Source organism: Elgaria multicarinata, chromosome 3 (genome assembly GCF_023053635.1).
Source record: "Elgaria multicarinata webbii isolate HBS135686 ecotype San Diego chromosome 3, rElgMul1.1.pri, whole genome shotgun sequence".
NCBI lineage: Eukaryota > Metazoa > Chordata > Lepidosauria > Squamata > Anguidae > Elgaria > Elgaria multicarinata.
The window spans coordinates 46,924,576-46,946,541 of record NC_086173.1 but is presented as its reverse complement, the minus strand read 5'-3'; the positions used below and the strand labels follow the sequence as shown (position 1 = coordinate 46,946,541).

Genomic DNA, 21,966 nt, shown 5'->3' with positions numbered 1-21,966 from the left:
TGTTTACTCAGCTATTAACTTGTTTCTCAGACTTTTGAACTCCACAGCCTTTCCCTTCCAACTTACTCTACCATTTGCCATCCCCACATAACAGCCATATATTTATTGGGTAAATGCACCGAGAGCCCCACAGACACCCATCAGTGATTGTGTGAGTTGAGGTAAGTCCAGGAAGAATAACCTGTGGCCTTCCAGACATTGCCAGACTACAACTCCCATCATGCCTGCCCATTGGCCATGTTGGTCGGGACTGATGAGATTTGTAGTCCTCCAACAGCTGGAGGGCCACAGGTTTTCTACTGCTGTGATAAACAGCTAGTTAAGATTTGTTTTTCAGTCAGGAATGCATGACTTACCCACTTTCTTTTCTCCCATTTGCTTGCCTGCCTTCAGCTCCATTCACCCTCCAAGTTGGGAGAAAGTGCAGGAATGAGGCTAGTCAAGATGAGCACCACTGCCCTGCGAAGAGTTAGCAATGCCAGTGTTCACTCAGGGCTTAGCGTCCTTGCAGTTCCCTTGCAATCCCAACCAGTTGGCTGGTTGTACAGTACGGAACCGATGAACCAAGGCAAGGGGGTGAACTGTGTCTCCAGAAAGCCCAGTGGGGACAGGGTTTATGTTGGTACCCCCTATGAGCTCAAGTGTGTATTGGGAAGGTAGGCTGGGAGTGGGGGGAGTGAAAGAATTCATTGTCCTATTCATACAAAAGAGTTTATTGTAGGGCAGAGGAAGAACAAAATAATATTGAGCAACTAAACTGTTGTTAACCAGCAAATTGGGCAAGGTTTCTTGCAGCCAATGTCCCTTCCATAACATTATTCTGTCAACATCAAAAATCCATGTTCAGAAATATAATAGGCGCAATCCAAATAATATTAGGTTATTATTCTGTTCCAGTGAAAATCAGTACGTTTGTTCAACACAGTTAAAAGCTCATGTCATTGATTTTTATGGACATAAGCATGCTTATTTCCGTGGCTAGTATGCAATAATATATATATATATATATATATATATATATATATATATATATTATACACACACACACACCTAAATTGTACTAGTATATATCAGGAGTCGGCACCTACAATTCCATGAACCCTCATCATTGGCTATGTTGGTTAAGGCTGATGGAAGTTTTATGCTGAAACATCTAGAGGGTCGCAAATTGCCCGAACCTGGTATAGAAAATAAAGTGCTTTAAGGCACAATCCTATGCAGACAGAAAAAAGTCCTAGAACTCCCAGCATTCCCCAGCCAGATGCACTGTAGAACCTTGTCTGGCTAAACATGCATAGGATCTCACCCTAAGGCTACTATCCTATAGAGATAGGACCTGAGAATAAATCCCATCGAACTCAGTGGAGCTTACTTCTGACTAGACATGTATAGAATTGCCCTAAGACATACCCTCCCTATACAGTATAATCCATAAATGGCTGGTGGTCTGTATAATTTGCACTGGCCATGTCATGTAGCCCCCAAACTGGATGTGACCTTCATCGTACTGGGTATCCCAGATCCTTCTGTCAGTCTCTAGCCAGCTGCTTCCATTAATACTCAACAGTGTGAATGCCAGATACTGTATATTGTTTACTCAATCAAGTTGTCTCTTATCTGGTTCCCTTCCATTTCCTTTCTCTTTCATCAATTACTGTGTAGAGGTAATGCTTATAAAAACAAGGGCCAGATTTTATTTCATTTTATAAAGCAGACTGTTGATGGATGGCTCTGTTTGAATTACAGCTGTGATAAATTAAATGCTTGTTGACATTTCCTACAATACATATTTACTGCCTCCCACTGACGTATACATACAGTATTGCCTACAAGCCTTTGTCAACATAATGAAGCCATCACTTTCCATCCAGAGAACCTAGCATCAGGACCAAGACTATTTACTTCTTTATGACTTCCACAAAAATTGGCTCTAGCTCTGCTGTTGCATATTCTGGAAGGTTCACATTAATAGCCAGTTCAACTTGCTGTTTCTAACATGATATAGTTTTCTTATAGGCCTGTACCACCCTACAGTACATGAAGGAGGTTGCTTGCTCCCAACCTTCTCCCTGCATACTAGCTTTCCATCACTCATGGACATTTTGGAATGAGAGTCTCTCCCCCAGATGTATCTGAAGTGGTATAATCCTAGAAGAAGACTCAGCCATGAATACGTCTGAAGTTTTGAACTGTCTCCAAACCTAATCCACGCCTATACAGTTTCCCAGAAAGACATTATTTAGGACATAGTCTGGATGGGACCAGCCCATCTCCTTCCTGGTTGTGCCACAGCACTATCCAGAGCAGGTGCTGAGACATCTGATAGGCACTTGTGGTAATCCTTTGGCAGCAAACATTTTGGAAAAGGGGTTGGCTAAGATGGCGTATAGATCTGTAGTCTTTAAAAATAGGCACGACTTTCCCTTCCGTGTGCAGCAATCACACCCTTGCATTTGACTCCAACTCCTCCCCCAACTTCCCATTCACTGGTATTGAGCTCTGCAAACCGCAGCGTTTCCAAGTTACATCAAAGCCCACTTGGGCTGCAGCAGATCTTTTCCGGTTGCAGCTCTTCTGAATGAGGAAGTAACCGCAACCACACAGGCGGAGGGCAAAGAAAATCACAGCTCATTATGGAGTGGCCGGCACTGGGGGCTGGGCTTGTCCTCCAGGACACCGTCGGGCACACAGACCCAGGGGTCATCCGTTTCCCACTGCCACTTCAGCAGCAGCCCTCGGAGCTCCTCCAGAGCCTGTGCGTAGCGGGGGTCGGAAGCCACGTTGTGGCTCTCGGTAGGGTCGACGCTGTGATCATACAGCTCCCAGCGTTCCCGGTAGTAATAGCTGTGCAGTGTCTTGTTCCAATGGGTAGGCTGCCTTGCTTGGGTCCTGTTCAGCAGGTCCTGGAATGTGGGTGAAACATAGAAGTCTTGGTCGATGGGGAAGGGCATGCGGTTCTGCAGGTTGTGAATGAAGCGCAGGGGCCCACGCTGTACGGCCCGCATGGGATAGTGCATGGTCACCTCGTGCAGGCTCTGGCTTGCAAACACAGTTGCCCATGGTGGCTCCAGTGACAGGGCTGGCAGCAGGGACTTCCCAGTGAGTTGTACAATCCGCTTCCCAAAGAGGCTGTAACTGGGATATGGCACAGAGAACCAATCCAGTATGGTGGGGGTGACGTCTGCAGAGAGAGAGAGAGAGAGGCGGGGAGGAAAAGCATGAAGCGTGCATCCAGTGTAGGTGGCAGAGCTGCGATCTTGCCCACGGACATGGCCTGGTAACCAAGGAGCTAAGTGGGATCATCGTAGGACTGTCGGAAAGCCTGTTGCTCCCTCCAAAGACTCTCTGGATCAAGTGCCGCCCCTTTGTCATTTGTTGTGTATAAACTGGGTGCTTGGAAAGGCTTAGGAATGTGGATGCCCCTCTGGAGATATATTGGGGAAGGAGCAGAGAAGCACCAAAAAAGCTGCTCATGGTGTTGGCTGCAGGAAGGGACCTATGCTCCACAAACACATCCCTCTCTCCCTCCCAAAGGTTGAACAGGGGCAGGGTGTGCCTGCTTCTCCCTCCAAAACAAGGGTAGCTGGGGATCTCTGAACAGCTGAGTGCAAGGGGGAAGCCATTTCACAGTTGTCAGGGCAGCCTGAGATATTTTCACCCCATCCCTCATGTAAAGACACACATTCACCTCTTGGCGGCTCTTACCCAGCAGGCTGGCGTAGGCACCGCTGACCTGGCCCCAGCGTGCAGGATGCTCAGGGGAGGAGATGAGGAGGGGTTCGGCCGTTCCTGACCAGTACAGGTTAGTTCTGCCACTGGGGAAGGGGATGCCATTGTCCGAAGTGTAGATCACAAGTGTACTGTTGTGGAAGCCAGCACTGCGGAGTTCCTCCAAGACAAGGCCAATGCCTGTGTGTCCCACAGAAAGAGAATTAACAGTAACCTACACACAAGTGGCCAGCACCAACGCTCAGCTCAGAGGGACCCTCGCATATCTGTATGTATACATTTCTTTTCAAAATTAATTAATTACATTACATTACATTACTATACCACCCAATAGCTGAAGCTCTCTGGGCAGTTTACAAAAGTTGAAACTGTAAAAGACAACAACATGATAAAACATAATATAAAACTTTTTAAAAGTTTAAAATCTACAATATGAAACCAAAATAAAACCCAGAAGCAGTGTAAAGCTCGAAAAACACAACACATTTAAAAACAACAAAACTTGAAGTACTACAAGTGGTACCCTTTACCCAGCTCAGATGTGAGTGACGATGCACCTTCATCATCCCTTTATTAGAAATGAATGGAGCTTCTCCCAAAATCCAGCAGCCAAACAGTATCAACAGATCCATCTCTCCCCTGTTAAAAATTTCATGTACTTCTAATGAAGTCTCAAGTTGGTTTACAGATGAAGTCTCAAGATGGCTTACAGATGCTGAAGATAAAGGAGGCTTCATTTACAGATATGTGTGAATGATTCACCTGCTGTTTTCTTTCCACATCTCAAAAACATACTGTTGACATGGCTTTTGTATCTAAAAACTGGAAGAGCTAAGAACTTTTCCCAAAAGCCTTCGGATTCTAAGAACAACCTGAGCACATGTGCGTGCCTGAAAGCCACATGCATCCATGTACTGAAGATAACTTCATTTCCATCCACCTGCTAGGAGCAACGCTTGCCCAGAATAATTATCTTAGGTCCTAAGAGATACTGCACCCTTTGTCAAATGTGCAAAAATGTGCCAAGCCTTTACTAAACAGTTCTAGGATCTCACTTGATGTCAAGAGCACTGCAATCCTTTCCTCGACCATCACCCCAGTCCTGCAGGCAGGACTGCTCTGATTCAGTAATTGCCTACCTTGATCCATGCGTCCTATGGTTGTGTACTGAGCAGCTAAATCTGCACGAGCTGCTGGTGTATCCTGTACGAAATATGGGACCTGAGGGCAGAGGAAAAGCAACTGTGACTAGATGCTACAGTAGGAAGGAAACCAAGGGAACAAAGGCCAACAACACTTTCTAGAAACTGCAGCAGCTGCAAAAATGTCCAGGAAACTGGGGCTGGCAAACTCCCCGACAGTTCAGCGTGAGCATTCTGCTGCATTACTTCACGCCTGGCAATGGGGATGGTTTGGGGATATTGCTCTCTGCAGCCTGCATGTGCTCCTGGGACCCACGGGGGAGAAATAAATCTCAGGCCTCACCTGCACTTGATCAGGGTTGTAGTGTTGGGGTTTCCAGTCCGGGATCCAGCCCATTCCAGTCTCCCCATTGCCAAACTTCTCACAGAAGACTCCATACTGAGGTTGGGAATGGCCACAGCGGTGAGGATCATGGAAAGCAATGTACAGGAAAAAAGGCCTAAGGGTTGAACAGGGAGGTGGGGATACAATCAAGGGCTGTTCACATCTGCATCGCCCTGCCTGCACATGTGCTCCACCACTCTTAACAGTACTCTGGATGCCCTCTAGCTCTGCAGTTCCCTCTTTTCCTAACCTCAATCCCCAAACCCTCCCCCTACTCAATTATTCTGCTGCTCCGCTCAAAGTTTTTGTTTCTCAACCTCTCCTTTTTTGTGCCCCAGGCTTGCATCAGTTTCCCTGCAGAAAACACATCAGGATGTGCACCCTTTAACAGCTGCATACGTATGCTTGGAAGCCCTGGTCCAATCAGGGCTCACAGGCATAGGTACGCAGGTGTTTAAGGACGTGATTCTGTAATGTCATTCCAGCACCAGGCAATGGGATCTTACTTGTCATCCTGGCTGCGCAGGAATTTCTGAACAAGCAGCTTGATCCGGGTGATGTTCCTCCCCACCTGCAGGACGGAGCCATTCTCCTCAGTGTAGGCAAAGTCAAAGGGATACACAGCCTCTGGTCCCACATGCTTCTTCCCAATGATTCCTTAAGCAGACAAACAATCACAGCCAGACAGAGACAAGAACAGGCGAAAGTTAACAGAGCGCATAATATTCTCCCAGTACTCCGATACACCTACTACGCATGATCCACCACCCTGGAGAAAATGCATATACTTAGGAACCATTTCAGCTGGGAATGAGGACTTGTGTGGGACTGATTGTAGTTACTCAGTGCTGAGAAATTGACTTTAGGCATGTATATAATGCATTTATTTCCTTTCATGTTACTTTACATGTTCCAGAGCTGAGCCTCTGGCATGGAAAACAGCTGCTCAGGACTACATTCTGGCAAAACATGGCTCAGATTAAGTCCTGCTTTGAATCCAGTCTCTTCCACTTAGGGTGTCTTTTTTATTTCATACTAGGTAGTTTGTAGTTGGGGATAAACTGCACGTACCTAAATGCAAATATGAATGCATATACATGGGGTGGGGGAGTCACTGCTGCAATCACTGCTTTCCCCTTTAAAATACATGGCAATGGTGCTAAGGAAATGAAAAGCACCTTGCTTTCATGGATTTTAGTTGAATTGGCAATTTGTACAAACCTCACCAGCTTACCTGTCCGAATCCCTGCCTGGCTGAGCAACAGAGGGAGGCTCCGCACACTATCAAAGGAGTTGAAATGATGCACATCTTGATGCAGCCCATACATCCCATTCTGGTGCTGTGAATAAACAGAACCATTCACAATATAAGCGGGACATGGCAATCAATGGTCAGACAGGATGAATTTTCTACAGAAGAGTTCCAAAATCCCAGAAAAGGACCGAGCAATTTCCTGGCCCAGCAGTCCCATCTGGCAAGTGTTACCTGGGGCAGGCCTGTCAGGATGCTGGCCCGGCTAGGAGAGCAGCTACTGACGGCAGTGAAGGCATTCTGGAAGATCAAGCTGCGCTTGGCCAAGGCATCGAGGTTTGGGGTGTTGATGGCTGTGTTGTTGTACACGCCGCTCTCAAAGCCGCCATCGTCAGCTGTCACAAGGGTCAGAGGTCAAGTTGTGAGATCAGTACACCCTTTGGAACACTTGTGTCACCTATGAACATTTGCTATGCATAGGCGTGCGCAGCACATTTCATTAGGGTGTAATTAGGATTATTATTTTTAAAAAGTGAACATTTATTGAATACTCAATCATAAAGGACATTTTTTTATTTCATTTATTTATTAAACACTGTGGACACTGATGCCTTACTACGCATTCGGCTTGTCTGACTGTGGGAGGGCCATTGCAGGTAAGGGGAGGATTGAGGAGATGCTTATTGCTTGAGACAGGGTGTGCCTGGGCACACCCGGCACACCCCTTGCGCACACCTATGTTGCTATGATCCTCTAGCTGGGCCTTCACCAACCTGGTACCCACCCTCCCAGCATCCCCCCAGCCAGCATGCAGGACTGGCTTCTGTAGCTTAAGCAGAGCCTGGCTCTGTAACAAAGACCCCAGGTTTAACCCTTGAAACGTGCTGAATCCCAAACAACAGTCATGTAATCCAACATAACTGCCATTGTCCTCAGATGCTCTAGCCAAGAAATCATGCAGTCAGAACTAGAAGGACGGCTGTGGAATCTGAGTCATCTCATGGCTCCACTTGCATAGAGGTTCCATCAACCCACCAACTGGACATAGGAGGAACTACACAACGTACAGGAAAAAAGAGGAAACACGGCCAATCTCACAGTCTTGTTCATGTTACTCCCAAAGCTTTTCGTGTTGGTCGGCATGGGCCCAATCTTCTACATCTCAATAAGAACACAAGAAGAGCCCTGCTGGCTCTTATCCTGGCCAAGCAGGGATTCTAGAAGGGGCTCTGGCATGATTGTTTAAGAACATAGAGCCCTGCTGGATCAGACAAAGCTGTTGGCTGGGAACCCACAAGCAGGACATGAGTGCAGCAGCACCCTCCTTAGTATCTATAGCCCATGTTCCCCAGCAACTGGTGTATACAGGCTTACTGCCTCTGATACTGGAGGTAGCACACAGTCAACAAGTCTAGTAGCCACTGATAGCCTTTTTCTCCAAGAATTAATCTAACCCCCTTTTAAAGCCACCCAAATTGGTGGCCATCACTAGGTCTTGTGGTAGCAAATTCCTTAGTTTAACTGTGCACTGAGGGAAGAACTACTTCCTTTGATCTGTCCTGAACCTCTGTTGCCACTTACTCACACTTCTACTGGTAACAGCTGGCAGCTTGCACCTGAGGGTGCCATTTGCAAGATTGCTAAACAGCCACTGCCTAGTTCCTCAGCATCCACATGCAGCTGTTCCCCAACAGAACCCATGCCTATAACAGCATGATAGCAGCATGACAGCAGGTAGAAACTGCCTTCCCTACTGGAAAAGGCTGCGCCAGCTGAATGTGGGCCTGGCATGCAGCTGCGAACAGCACAAGTGCCCTACATCGGACGATGTTGGCAGCACAGTTTGAACTGTGAATCAGATACCGCAGTTTTCCAACCCAGATCCAAGGTGTATGTGGAGGTAATGGTGGTTATAGCAATGGCCCAGAGGAGCCTTCCCCAACCTTCAGGTTTTTGGACTACATCTCCCAGCATTCTTTACCATTGTCCATGATGCAGAGCTGATGGGAACTGAAGTCCACAACACCTCTAGGGAACCAGGTGTTGGGGAAGGCTCTGGCCCAGCTGCTCCTCAGAGCAGCCCCATTGCTGTCTAGGTCTGTTTCGCGTGGGTTCCTATGCAGGAGCGGTGAGAGTAGCGTCCAGGTCTTCTTGGTCAGATCCCCAGAGGGCAGCCAGCAACGAAGCAGGAGGCCCGAATCCGCTCGCTTACCTACGATCAGGAGCACGTTGCGAGATCTACCCGGGTCTTCCCTCGCACAACACAGCCCCAGGAAGAGGAGGCGGCGGAGGAGCAGCGCCCCCACCCAGTTCTGCGCAGGCAGCCGCATAGCAACCCCGCGCCCTCCCAGGCCCCTTCTCCGCCGCGCGAAGGGAACGGATCCTTCCAACACTGGGAAAGGGCCAGGCGCTGCCTAACCCCGGCTCCGCCTCTCCACCGGATCACATGAGGCGCGTCAGTCGGCTGCTGAGGATCTGAGTTTTTGAGCCCCGCCGCACATCTGCCGGCGTCGTTGGTGAGTGGGCGACAAGAGCTGAGCAGAAGCGCCCTAGGAAGGGGCCGTCGGAGGCTTTGGAGAGGTTATCGCGGGGAGAGGGTTGTAACCTTGGGGTTTCCCAGTCTGCATGGCCAGAGTAGTGTCTAGCAACCTCCTTTCACCAGCACGTAGTTGTAAGTTTCCTCTGTTGTTTGCTTTTCCATAACCAAACAAGGGCCTCTCCTCGCCTGCCCTTGTGTCTCTATCTTGAAGGATCCCAAGCTATTTATGTTCTTGTGATATTCTTGTACCTATTTGAAGTATTGTCAGGGCTTAATTTGAAAAGCAGTTCAGCCCTGTAACCTGTTTTTGACGCTAGCTCAAGAGCATGTGCAGATTTTAGTGGCGTGCAGTCTCTTCTGTCAGAGTGCATTTTCCTTATCACTTAGTATCTATAGCTCATGTATCTATAGCTAGGAAATGGACTTCCTTGGTCAGAAAGCTAGGACTTGCAGGTAAGCTTGAGCTATGATACTTTAAATTTTAACAACTGTAAATAACTTGATACCTTTTTAAAATGATAGTACTGTGGCCACTGTTTGTTCTAAGGGTGGGAAAGAAATATTATTGAGGCTTGAAATTATTATTATTATTATTATTTATTTATATAGCACCATCGATGTACATGGTGCTGCACAGACCACACAGTAAATAGCAAGACCCTGCCGCATAGGCTTACAATTTAATAAAGTTGTAGTAAACAATAAGGAGGGAAAGAGAATGCAAACAGGCACAGGGAAGTGTAAACAGGCACCGGGTAGGGTGAAGCTAACAGTATAGAGTCAGAACAAACTCAAAGTTTAAAAGCTATAGGGAAAAGAAAAGTTTTTAGCTGAGTTTTAAAAGCTGTGATTGAGTTGGTAGTTCTCAAGTGTTCTGGAAGAGCGTTGTTTACTTCAGGAATTGCAACAACTTATAAAAACAGTGTAAGCTAACATAATGAAATGTTTTCCTGAAATAAGCTGCATCCCCCTTTTGGCTGTGTTAAGTCAGCCTTTGCTAATACTTGCTTATGTTAAGTAGCAGCTACTTTGTCCCTATACTACTCTTCCCCCAGGTCATTCCAGACTGCACAAGCAAAGTGAGCAGTTGCTCTGTGTACCAGTAAGACAGTATTCTGTCCTCCCCTCAGCTTTTCTTTGTGATTTTGCAAGAGACCCGGGGGTACATCTCTTGAGTTCTGTGGGTCAGTATAACATTTAGGGATTGCTCTACTGCTTTGTTTATTGAGGCAAAGTAAAAATGTCCTGAGAAGTACGAGAGAGAATTATGTTCTTCAGAAACAGGCTAAACCTGCACCCTGGAGAAGGTTTCTGAATTGGCCTTATTAGGCCTAGGGGTATCATGTTTTATTCCCTTATTGTAATTCTTTCCTGTTTGGATATGTATTGTACTAATACTTGGCACTCCAATTACCATGTCAGGATATGATTTTGTTCTATGTTCCTGTCGTCGTCATCCCCCCTTTTTTAAAAATTCTCATCTTCTTTATTAAAAACATATCCTGCCATTTCTGGAAAATATATAATAATCTTAAAGTGGCTAACACTAAGTAAAACCATAAATTAGCAATTTAAAAATATCAGTTGCAAAAGCATTAAGGCACTAAATCAGTAGTAGAAAACAATGGCAGCACAACATCAGATGAATGCATGCATACACACATGCACACACAGCCTTTTTTGTCCATGTTGTACCTATAAATTAGAAAGTGCCATAGCAATACTTCCTTTTTCAGACAAACACAGCCACTACAGGGTTTGATACTCCATTTAATATTTGATGCTGAAATAACTTAACCATTTCCTATGACTGGAACTGTTTCCTTTTTTCCAGGTGTCTCTCTGCACCTCCTATTGGGACTCTGGGAGCTTTTTTTATTTGTCTCTGCAATCTCCACCTGAGATGACATCTCCATTTGGCTTCCTCCATGACGTTAATGTGGCCACAGAAGTTTGATCATGGCTGGGCTGGCAGTTCCCCAGTTTGAACTACTATAAGTCCAGCCATGGCAGAGAGAAGCCACGAGTGCCGGCAGCGATGCTACAAAACAGCCAAGAAGGGACTACCGGTCCTCCAATGGCTCCCCACGTATTCTCTGCAGTGGCTGCAGTTTGATTTCGTGGCTGGGCTGACTGTGGGCTTGACCGTTGTGCCGCAAGCCCTTGCCTATGCTGCAGTGGCTGGTCTCCCAGTGCAGGTGAGGTCACAGATCCAGGATCTTCTGTTAACAGGGTTTCTGAAAGTTGATGAACACACTGCTGTGTCTGTGCTGTTTGGGAATACATGTCCTTAGCACGCATGTGTTTGGCTGCTTGTGGTGTTACATCTGCCTCATTTTGGAGCTGTTACTGGTATCTAATTGCAGAGTAAAAGGCATGTGCTTTCAGGTTGTCCAAGTGTTACATCTGCCTCATTTTGGAGCTGTTACTGGTATCTAATTGCAGAGTAAAAGGCATGTGCTTTCAGGTTGTCCAAAATGCTACTAATTCAATTCCATTTTTAGCAAAGGAGAATGATCTTGGTCTGATCATGGCCTCTGCTTCTTATTAACCTGCAACGAAGATTGAGATAGGAAAGGGTTAGATAGACTGGAAACCCCTGAAGGACAAATGTCAGTCCTGGGGATCCGTATGTACCTATGCCACACCCATTTATTAATACAAACACACTACTTCCTTGTTCTCACTTGGCATATTTCATGTTTCTCCCAGTGCGCACTTAAAAACATAAGCAGCTACCTTCTACCAAGTCAGTCAGACTATTGCTCCACCAAGTTCAGTATTGTTTCTCACTGACTGGCATAAGAACCTAAGAGTCATACTGGAACAGACCGAGGGTCCGTCTAGTCCAGCACTCTGTTCACACAGTGGCCAAAGAGCTGTCAACCAGGGACCAACAAGGCACCCTCCCACCCATGTTCCCCAGGAACTGGTGCACACAGACTTACTGCCTAAGGTACCGGAGGTAGCACATAGCTGTGAGCATTAGTAGCCATTGATAGTCTTCTCCATCAGGAATTTATCCAACCCACTTTTGAAGCCATCCACCAATTTGGATGCCTTTGAAAGGGGTTTGGATACATTTCTGGAGCTTGCAGGGTTGCAGGCAGTAGTCGTCCCAACCATACTTGGCAACATCAGCGATTGGGCCTGAGACCCTTTTTGTGCAAAGCATGTGCTCTACCATTGGGGTGTGCCCCTCTTACAAAACTTCCGGCCTGGGGGTCTCCAGGAATCCTGAGATGGCCACGCCCCATCCCCCTAGCTCCTAATCACTGGGTGTTTCCCCAGCTTTTGTGCAGATTTTTCCCTATTCTAAAAAGTCTAGGAAGTGCCTCTCCTAAGGCTTCGTTATTGGCAGTAAGAGCTATAATAGGCTGGTAGTTTTGGAATTCTGGCCATGCCCCCATTGCTTTTGGCCCCGCCCACTACTAGAATGCGCCCCCTGGTAGTTTCTAGCAGCTAAGCACTGTTTTAAGACTTTGGGACCTCCGTAGTGCTCCAGATGCCATTTTCTTCCTGAATAATGTTTCCAGGATGGCCTGTGCAGAGTGGGGAGTAAAAATGCCCCTCTATTGCCTGTGGTGTAGTAGCTTAAAAATCCACATATTTTTCCACATAAAATATCGTCCCAGTTCTGAGGGTGAGAAGTTTTTTAGAGTTAATGAGTTTTGAGTATCTAGTAGACCGTGACTGCTCTGGGTTAATTCAAAGTAGGTGAGCAGGAATAATCTCTGTCTCTGAAATACTTTACTTTCTTTTGAAGTGTTTTATCAAGTTCTCCATGGGACACCTTCAAGTACTGTTTTCCCAAACTGTGTCCTTGTTGTGTTCTAAAATGCTGAGACCACTACAATCAGTCTCTGATTATCTTCTTCCCCTCTTCCTTACAGTATGGCCTCTATTCCTCCTTCATGGGCTCTTTCATCTACTGCCTTTTGGGGACTTCGAAAGATGTAACACTGGGCCCCACAGCTATCATGTCGCTGTTGGTCTCGTCCTATGCATTCCATGACCCCGCCTATGCCATCCTGCTTGCCTTCCTCTCAGGCTGCATCCAATTAGCTATGGGACTATTGCATCTTGGTAAGATCTGGCTGATGCTATATTGGACCAAGTCAGTGGTCCATCAGGCTTACTGTCCTGTTGGTTACAGCCAAGCAGAATGGAACTAGAGAGATGACAAGATAGTGGTGAATCATCATCTGTTGTGTCAACTTCAAGATTCTGGTAGTTGGAGTAAAATGTTAAACGTGAAGCTGCATCCTTAGTCCTCCATGAATTACAATGCAATCCTATTCACTAGTCAGGAGTAAGTTCCATTGGGTTCAGTGGGTTTTACTTCCAGGTAAAAGTATAGGATTGCATCACAAATCTCTCATTCTTTTAATAATGGTGATTTGTAACCCCACTTTATCTTCTATAAATTCTCTTAGGCCAGCTCTGTTACTGTCTAGCTATGTTTTTGTAAAGCATGAACACGTGGTTTGATCACTAAGACTGTGTTCGGATGTAATGGGGGATTTGGCAGCAATTTGTATGTTAATCCATGAATTGCGGGGACATGCACTATGTGTGAGCAGCTTCCTATTTCCAGTAGCAACCCTGGATGCAACATTCAAGGGTTGTTAATATGACATTTTAACCAAAGAACTTGGGGTTGTTTATGAGTTAAAGAACGCCAAATTAACCCAAGAACAAACCGTGGGTTAACCTGTGGTTGTTTAACCTAGAAACAACCCCAAGTTTCTGGGTTCCGTCAACGATAACAGTCCTTGAATGCCACAGGAAGTAATAGACTTGAAACTCATGGAAGCCAAGAGAAGATCACGTGAAAGACCAAAAAGAAAAGAAAAGAAAACCATTCAGCTGCCGGATGAATGGACAAGGAAATCTAACAGCCCCTAATCTGGTGTGGAGCAGAGGTGGGATAAAGAGAAGCAAGCAACCCATCAAAACCTGTGAACCCAAACAAAGGGATATAGTTGGAGGTGGCAACCCTGAAAGAAGTCTGTTTTAGTATTTACTTAGAACACCAAACTGCCCAAGGTTGCCTCTGTGGCAACCTTGAAGCATGAATGGAATTGCTAAGAGGGTACCTTTCAGGTGAACTGTAATGCAACATAGAGTATAAGGTGCTATTAAATGTGTTGTGCACAGTCTTCATAAGGCTAAATAGGGATTCTTCATTCGTGGCAGGTTTCCTCTTGGACTTTATCTCCTATCCTGTCATTAATGGTTTCACTTCAGCTGCTGCAATCACCATTGGCTTCAACCAGGTCAAGGTAGGATGTTGTTTACCTCACTCGGCTTTTATCTAGCAATCCAGGGGAAGTAGCTTGGCAACCAAACAAAGTTTATTACCCTATTCCTGATGTTTACCTGTAAAAAAAAAATCTGTTGAATCTGTAAGAATGGGGTAGAGGCCTGACTTACCTATTAAGTAAACTTGACTGGTCTTCAGTGAGCAGTACAAAGAGGGTTTTGTGAGGCTTATAAAGGGCCAACTATGTGGGAAGGAGACTGGAAGGAGGCAAACGTCAAAATTCTGCAAATGTCTGTTTACATAGGACTTGTGAAAATTGTCCTTAATTTTGCTATGCCTTCCTGCTAGGGCACACTATTCTTGCAAGAAGCTGACATTATATTGCACTTGTTAGGAAGTTTGCCTGTGCTTTCCCTCTGTTCCACAATGGCTACATATTTATTTATTTTATTTATTACATTTATATGAAGCTCTCTACATAGGTGTCTATGGGGTGAAGACCCCCTCCTTCTCTCCGGACAAAGGATGGCAAGGCTCTTTCTTTCCGACTCTGATACTGGAGATACAGAATCTAAGAATTCTGTTTAAGAACAGCGAGACCTGTCCATTTAGGATTCCTGTAGTGTTTCCCCCACTGACCTGCCTTCTCAGCTTTATGGCAAGTGTGCAGCTGCACAAAGCACCTCTGAAATAAAAAGCACAGAGATATCTGAAAGACTAATTGGGGCCTGGCTAATTGGGGTGAAGACATTTGCCATGACCTCGGCTAATCATTGTGGTGGTCTGAGAAGCAAAGAGGCTTCCCATAATGCTGAAATTCACGTTATTGTCTGCAGCACTGGATAATTTCCTAGATCCCACTTTCTGAGATAGGTGTTGTCTTTAGATGTGTGTGTGGTTGAGCCCTCTGCCTTCTTTCTGTCTTCTTTGAAAAGCTGTTGGGTCCTCTGTAACATTAATGTTTCCTTTGTGGTTGACCACGATCGGCTATTCACAGTAGGGCACCTGATAGCAATCGCTGGTATAACTCTCCATGTCTGAAATGCCTGTCAGTTTCAAGAAGTGCCTTTGAGAAGAATCCCTTAGCTTCTAGTAACTTGTGATGCTTTGTAACAGTTCAGACAGGCAAAGCAAGAAAATTTCCTCAGGTTAAAAAGCCTCTGAGCAAATATTCTAGCAGAGAATGTCCAGGCATTTCTTTAGCCTTCTGCAGAAGGTGCAGAGGAGAAGAGCAAGATAGCCTTTTTAGAAGTTTGTGTTATTGGGTATCAGAAATACAATTCTGCCTTGACAGGGGGGGAAATGGAAATACAAGTTTGATGTTTGAAATTTTTCAAATTGGATGTTAGATGAGTATATGGATATGTATTTTGGAAAAATAAAATGGCAAAAATGGAGTACATGGTATATCTTTGCCAGTGTTAAGAATATGAACATAAAACTTAAAATGAGATTTATTTAAATGTGGTGGGTTTTTTTTTAAAAAAAACTTATTTTAGAATGTGATCCTATCATCCCTTGGAGGGGCATTAGGGTATTGCCAGCATCCCTCATTGGGTTGTTGGCTGCCCTCTAGGTATTGCCAGCAGGCCCGCTGTCGGAAACTTCCTTTTCCAGGTGGCAGGAAACCTTGCTGCCAGTGCTCCACCGCCTTTGGATCTCCAATGAAAAGGGGAGGCCTTGTTGCAAAGCCCCCCCCCCCCCGGGTTTCCCTGACATGCCCCAGATAAGAGGGGGGAAACTACACTATGCCCTGAAGCTGGGGTAGTTATTTCCCCCTCATTGGCAGCAATGAGGAATTTTTTTAAAAAAACTGACCAAAAATTTACTTATTTTCTGTTGTTCTTTAAACAGCAACAAAAGCCATTGACCCCACCTTCTGCCCTGGCTGATGCAGGCTCAGCAGGGCTTTGCATTGGATTCTCCCTCCCGTACCACTTCAGGATTGCTCTGCCCATCCTTAGACCTTAAAGTAGATGCCATTTTATGGACAATGCGTGAAATATGTAACCCCTTTGGAAACTAAGGAAATACGTTTGTAAGAAAGTGCCCATGAAGGCTGTCATTCTAATCATCTTTTGGGTGGGACGCTTAAAGTTCCGCAAGAATCATTATGTAGGATTAGGCTGGAAGGAAATGAATGGGAAAATCTGGGCCCCATCTCATCTCACTATGAGACTATGGGCTAGGGAATGTTGGGAGTTGTAGAGCTTTTTAATGTCTCGACATGCATAGGATTGCGGCCTACAAATATATCTGCTGGTGAGTAGCGACACCATGGGCCTCTTGGAAAGCCCCAAACATTCATGAACAGAAGATTCTGGGGTAGTAGAAAAGCCTTCCATTATGATTGCCATAAGATTGCCAAGCTCCTCTTGTTTCCAGTGCAGGTCCTAATTGTTTCAAAAACCAGATTTGTGTTATAGTTTTTTTAATTTGTTTGCATAGACACTCCTGGGCCTGCAGAACATCCCACGGGAGTTTATCCTGCAGGTGTATTATACCTTCTACCGAATTGGCGAGACAAGGTAAGTGGATGTCCCTTCTTTTATTCCTTAAAAGAATGGCAAAGATAATTTAGAAACAGTATGTGGGATATAGCTGGGCACTTTGGATTGTTCCAGGCTCAAGACATTTTATTTTCTAGCAGGCCTGATCCTTGAACTTTCATGAGCTTTGTGCTCTTGATTCCACTTGGTTGGGTGCTGTGTGCAGTATGGGAACCAATGATGGAGCTGAAAGAGAGCAGGGTTTGGGGCAATTTTTGAGGGCTAGAGGCAATTTTTTAAAAAAATGAAGGATCTATAAAGCGAGTGCTCCTAAGTTGTAGCAATTGGGAGGATCCTCTGGCATGTTGCTCTCCGTTCTTCTGCATCTAATTTGACCTTTGTTACATGGTTTGTATGAGCTGTCTTCAGAGTGTTCAGGATTTGGTTTGCAGATCTGACAAGCTGAATCAACTAAATGGACGTTTGGTATGAGCAATGATGCTAAATGTGCACATGCCTCTTGGAAGAATGAATGAAAGTGGATCCTGATGTAATTTTTCTGTCCCTTGAATTTTGCAGCCTTCCCGTAGCTAACTAAGAACATAATTGACTAAGAGGAAAGTATTTGGGGCTTTGGTCACGGGGAGGCTTCTACATTTGGGTGGGTGTTGAGTAGGGTGACCATATGAAAAGGAGGACAGGGCTCCTGTATCTTTAACTGTTGTATTGAAAAGGAAATTTCAGCAGTTAAAGCTGCAGATGCCCTGCCCTCTTTTAAATCTGGTCGCTCTAGTATAGCTCCTGCAGCTTTAACTGTGGTGATGAAGAGGGACTTTCCCCAGGTTCTCCATATATACAAATGACACCTGCTGAAATTCCCTTTTCTATGCAACTGTTAAAGCTACAGGAGCCCTGTCCTCCTTTTCATATGGTCACCCTAGTGTTGAGGTGACTGCCTTTGCTTCCTCATGCATAGGTACAGTGGTTCAATAGAAAGCAACTGTGCTCAGAAGGAAAATGAGAGGTGGGGGATGGTATCCCATGCTTTTTCGGTGAGAGTTCCTTGCAACCAAGTTACTAATGTTATGATTTATATGCAGGGCTGGGGATGCCATCCTTGGGATGTTCTGCCTGATAGCCCTCATGGGCCTGGAACAAATGAAAAAGGGCATCCCCAAGGTCTACCAAATGGAAAGTTTGATTGTCAGGGTCAGCAGAGTTATTGTCTGGACAGCAGCTACAGGTTTGTCTCTCCTGTCCTACATGTGAGTTTTTAGTACTCCCCTTTCTCAGCCATGTGCTGTTACACGTGCTGAATGATCTATATTCTACTGTTCTTTGGGTGGTGAAACCTTTCATCTGGAACAGCTAAACTGGTGTTGGCTCAGTTGCTCAGGGGACAAAGTGGGTTCTAGTGGTGTGAGGGAAGGGAATGTTGTCAGTTTGGCTGGGGTTAAAACCTCACCTGTAGAATGGACTGGAAATTAGTTCTGGAGATAGGCTAAGTGGCAAACCAAAAAAATGGGGGTGGAGGAAGGGAGGCTGAAGGAAGGCTAGGCAAGGAACTGAGAAAGAAAAATCTTAAGGAAGAGTGGATGGCGAGTGAGGTTTAGGGGGTGGAGGTAGAAGAAGACAGAAAGGAAATTGAGGCAAGAGGGGGCTGAACATCCCCTGGAGCAGATTGAGCTTTTCCTAGCTTCCTATTATACAACAAACCATTTTACCATTTATATAACAATATATTCTCATCATAATTTTAAAATGTGGGGTGTGGGATCAGCAGGCAGGGGCTGCCAGCTTGCTTTAGAGCCTTTCTTTATACCCCGTGCAGACTCAGTGGCCTCTGCAGCTATCTAACGCCAAATCTTTGGAAATACTGTACCAGGAGTGTTGTCATGGCCTGGTAGAGACTTGCCCTTCTTGCTTACGGTCCCAAGTTTCCCGTGTGTCTGCCATGCATGTCTGTCAGCGCTGTCATTTGGTTGTGCAGGGCTTTACTAAAAAGATTCTCTTCCTCGCAGCCCGTAACGCTCTTGTGGTCCTGTTTGCTGGTCTCGTGGCCTACGCCTTCCAAGCGACCGGCTCCCAGCCATTCACCCTCACGGGGACCACACCCCAGGGGCTCCCGCCATTCCAGCCGCCACCTTTCTCCAAAGTCACACCCAACGGGACAGTCTCCTTTGGAGAGATGGCACAGGTGGGCATTTCATCTGTCTTTGAAGGCTTATGCATTACTTTCCTTTAGCAAAACAGCAACAACGAGAAGCGTGTTTACAACAATCTTAATAATTTCACTGGAAATGACTATCAAGTTAGTTGTCGCTATTACAACATTTTCTTTTAAAGTCAGCAGCAAAATTGAAACACATTCCTCCAAGACTGGTATGAAAAGGTGCTTCAATAATAACATTGTTTAATAAAGATGCTTCGTTATGTTGCTGGGACAAAATATAAGACACTTAAAAATACATTTCAGTGCTTGTGAAATAATAAATAAGGTTAATAGGAATTACATATTTTCCATAATTTTGAAGCGGAGGTTGTTAAAAACTGTAAATGGCTCAAAGCGTATACCTTGAGTTGATTGGCACTTCAGAGCCAACAGCTTGGATTCCTACTGCTTGAAGTGAATAATGATAGACTCCTATGAATGTAGAGCCTCGTGTGGTGCAGAGCGGTAAAGCAGCAGTTTCTGCAGCTGAAACTCTCCCCACGGCCTGAGTTCGATCCCAGCGGAAGCTGGTTTCAGGCAGCCAGCTCGGGTCGACTCAGCCTTCCATCCTCCCGAGGTCGGTAAAATGAGTACCCAGTTAGCTGGGGGAAAGGTAATAACGGCCAGGGAAGCCAACGGCAAACCACCCTGCTATAAGGCCTGCCAAGAAAACGTCAGCGAAAGCTGGCGTCCCTCCAAGAGTCAGTAATGACTCAGTGCTTGCACGAGAGGTCCTATGAATGTAGTGTTTATGGATCAGATATTGAGGTGGGAAGTATTTACGCTGGGGGTGGGCAACCTTTGGCCCTCCAGATGTTTGTTTGTTTATTTATTTATTTATTTATTTAAAACATTCATATCCCGCCCTATATCAATAAGATCTCAGGGCAGTGTACAGAGAAAAGCATATACAGTATAAAAACAGTATTATTATTATATTTATTTGTATCCCGCCTTTTGCCCAATACTGGGCCTCAAGGCGGTATTACAAAGTTTAAAACATACGTTTTAAAACATAGGAAAAGAAATGTAAAAAAAAAAAAAAGTTTAAAATACACAACAAAATTATAAGTCATTGACATAGATGGAGGACCAAATTACTCTCCAAAGGCCTGCTGGAACAAACAAGTTTTAGCCTACTTCGAAAGCCCATCAAGGAGGGAGCCAGTCTAGCTGCCCCGGGAAGAGAGTTGCAAAGCACTGGAGCAGCCACTGAGAAGGCCCTCTGCCATGTTCCCACCAAGCGCGCCTGTGAAGATCTTAAAGCACAGGCAGGCTTATAAGGGAGAATACGGTCTTTCAAATAACCTGGACCCGAGCCATGTAGGGCGTTATAGGTCATAACCAGCACTTTGAATTGTGCCGGGAAACAGACTGGAAGCCAGTGGAGCTCTTTTAACAGGGGAGTTGTGTGCTCCCTGTAACCGGCTGCAGCTTTTTGAACCAGCTGGAGTTTCCAAACACTCTTTTAAAGGCAGCCCCACGTAGAGCGCGTTACAGTAATCCACTCGGGATGTAATTAAGGCGTGTGTCACCGTGGCCAGGACTGACATCTCTAGGAACGGTAAATATACATAGCTAAAAACAAATTAAACCATAAACCGAGCTAAAGCAATATATAATTTAAAAGCAGTAAAACTATTAAAACAGTTAAAACAATGTGCCTAGTGAATTCAACCATTAAAAGCTTTGTTCAAAAGCCATGTTTTCACTTGGCACCGGAATAAAATCAGTGTTGGCACCAGTGAGGCCTCCAAAGGGAGGGCATTATTAGATTGTAAGCCTATGCGGCAGAGTCTTGCTATTTACTGTTTTACTCTGTACAGCACCATGTACATTGATGGTGCTATATAAATAAATAATAATAATAATAATAATAATAATAATAATTCCACAGTTGGGGTGCCACAAACAGAGAAATGTTGCTGGACTCCACCTCCCGTCAGTCCCAGCCAGCATGACCATGGTTTAGGGATGCTGGAGTTGTAATCCAACAGGGTCCCCACCTTTGATTTATGACATATCGACCTTACCTTTCCTGTGCTGGAACGTGAAGTTCCATTTATAAATCACAGTGCAGTGAACTTCCGCCTTCCTCTTCCCCTTTACAGGCAATGGGAGCTGGCTTGGCTGTGGTGCCACTCATGGGACTGCTGGAGACGGTTGCTATTGCCAAAGCATTTGGTAGGATCTTCACTTTCCTTGGGCACTGAGGGGCAGTGGGAGGACTGCCCCACCTGAAACCTAATGAGATTTAGGAAAAGATAATTTTCTGTTGTTTAAGGACTGCGTGGGGGGTGGGGATGGGGAAGAGATGGTTAAATTTAACTAACCTTCCCTTTCCATTGCTTTGCATCTCTTGCTTGTTATCTGGGCAGGCAGCAATAGTTTCCTTCTCACCTAGCAGCATGAGAGCTGGCTGTTTCATAATCCCATGAAGAGAGGTACACATGTGAATAATGGATGGCACCAACTGCATTGCATGTACCTGATAGGTACTGTGGAATGGCACCACGTGTGTGTGAAGGAGGGCACAGTTCCTTTTTGTAATGATGGATTCAAGCAGCCTTCCCCAACTTGGTGTTCTTCAGATAGTTTGGACTTCAACTCCCACAATCCCTAGCTAGCGTGGCCAGTAGTCTTGCTAACTGGAAGCTAAAAGTCCAAAACGTCTAGAGCGCGCACTAGCTTAGGGAAAGCTGTGTGAGATGGATCTACAGTCACTTTCAGCCCTGTATTTCTTGTTGTTTCACATCTGCCTGCCTGCGGTGCCTGTGGAACTCTTACCTACTGGATAGTCCAGAAATATTTAACAAGTGTCTAAATTTTCCTTTTCTTCTAGCCTCTCAAAATAACTACCAAATTGACCCCAACCAGGAGCTGGTAGCCATGGGTAAGAATTTTGCATGGATAGGGTTGACTGGATAGGATTGGGTCTTGTGTTTGAAGGAC

The 21,966-nt window shown here is 45.4% G+C and overlaps 2 protein-coding genes across 4 annotated transcripts in view; one reads left to right on the top strand and one right to left on the bottom strand.

Moving 5' to 3' along the window:
• Nucleotides 1-1,055: 1,055 nt before the first annotated feature.
• On the bottom strand, nt 1,056-8,845 carry SGSH (N-sulfoglucosamine sulfohydrolase). The gene is made up of 8 exons (XM_063120139.1): nt 8,721-8,845; nt 6,743-6,903; nt 6,491-6,596; nt 5,763-5,913; nt 5,215-5,371; nt 4,869-4,950; nt 3,706-3,909; nt 1,056-3,181 (listed from the first exon to the last, which is right to left on the bottom strand). Exons 1-8 carry the CDS (start codon nt 8,836-8,838, stop codon nt 2,622-2,624), a joined length of 1,539 nt encoding a protein of 512 aa, XP_062976209.1. The 5' UTR covers nt 8,839-8,845; the 3' UTR covers nt 1,056-2,621.
• A 106-nt stretch (nt 8,846-8,951) lies between these two features.
• The window catches only part of SLC26A11 (solute carrier family 26 member 11), a 28,336-nt gene continuing 15,321 nt past the window's right edge, over nt 8,952-21,966 (top strand). Inside the window, exons 1-9 of one of the 3 annotated variants that reach the window (XM_063120135.1) lie at nt 8,952-9,024; nt 10,882-11,245; nt 12,941-13,133; nt 14,247-14,332; nt 16,762-16,841; nt 17,903-18,045; nt 18,824-18,999; nt 21,126-21,198; nt 21,857-21,907. In XM_063120135.1, coding sequence (XP_062976205.1) covers nt 11,054-11,245; nt 12,941-13,133; nt 14,247-14,332; nt 16,762-16,841; nt 17,903-18,045; nt 18,824-18,999; nt 21,126-21,198; nt 21,857-21,907 — 994 coding nt within the window. In that variant the 5' untranslated portion in view covers nt 8,952-9,024; nt 10,882-11,053. Of the gene's footprint in view, nt 9,180-9,481; nt 9,501-10,881; nt 11,246-12,940; nt 13,134-14,246; nt 14,333-16,761; nt 16,842-17,902; nt 18,046-18,823; nt 19,000-21,125; nt 21,199-21,856; nt 21,908-21,966 lie in introns of those variants that run through there. The other 2 variants (XM_063120134.1, XM_063120136.1) reach the window with 2 other exon arrangements.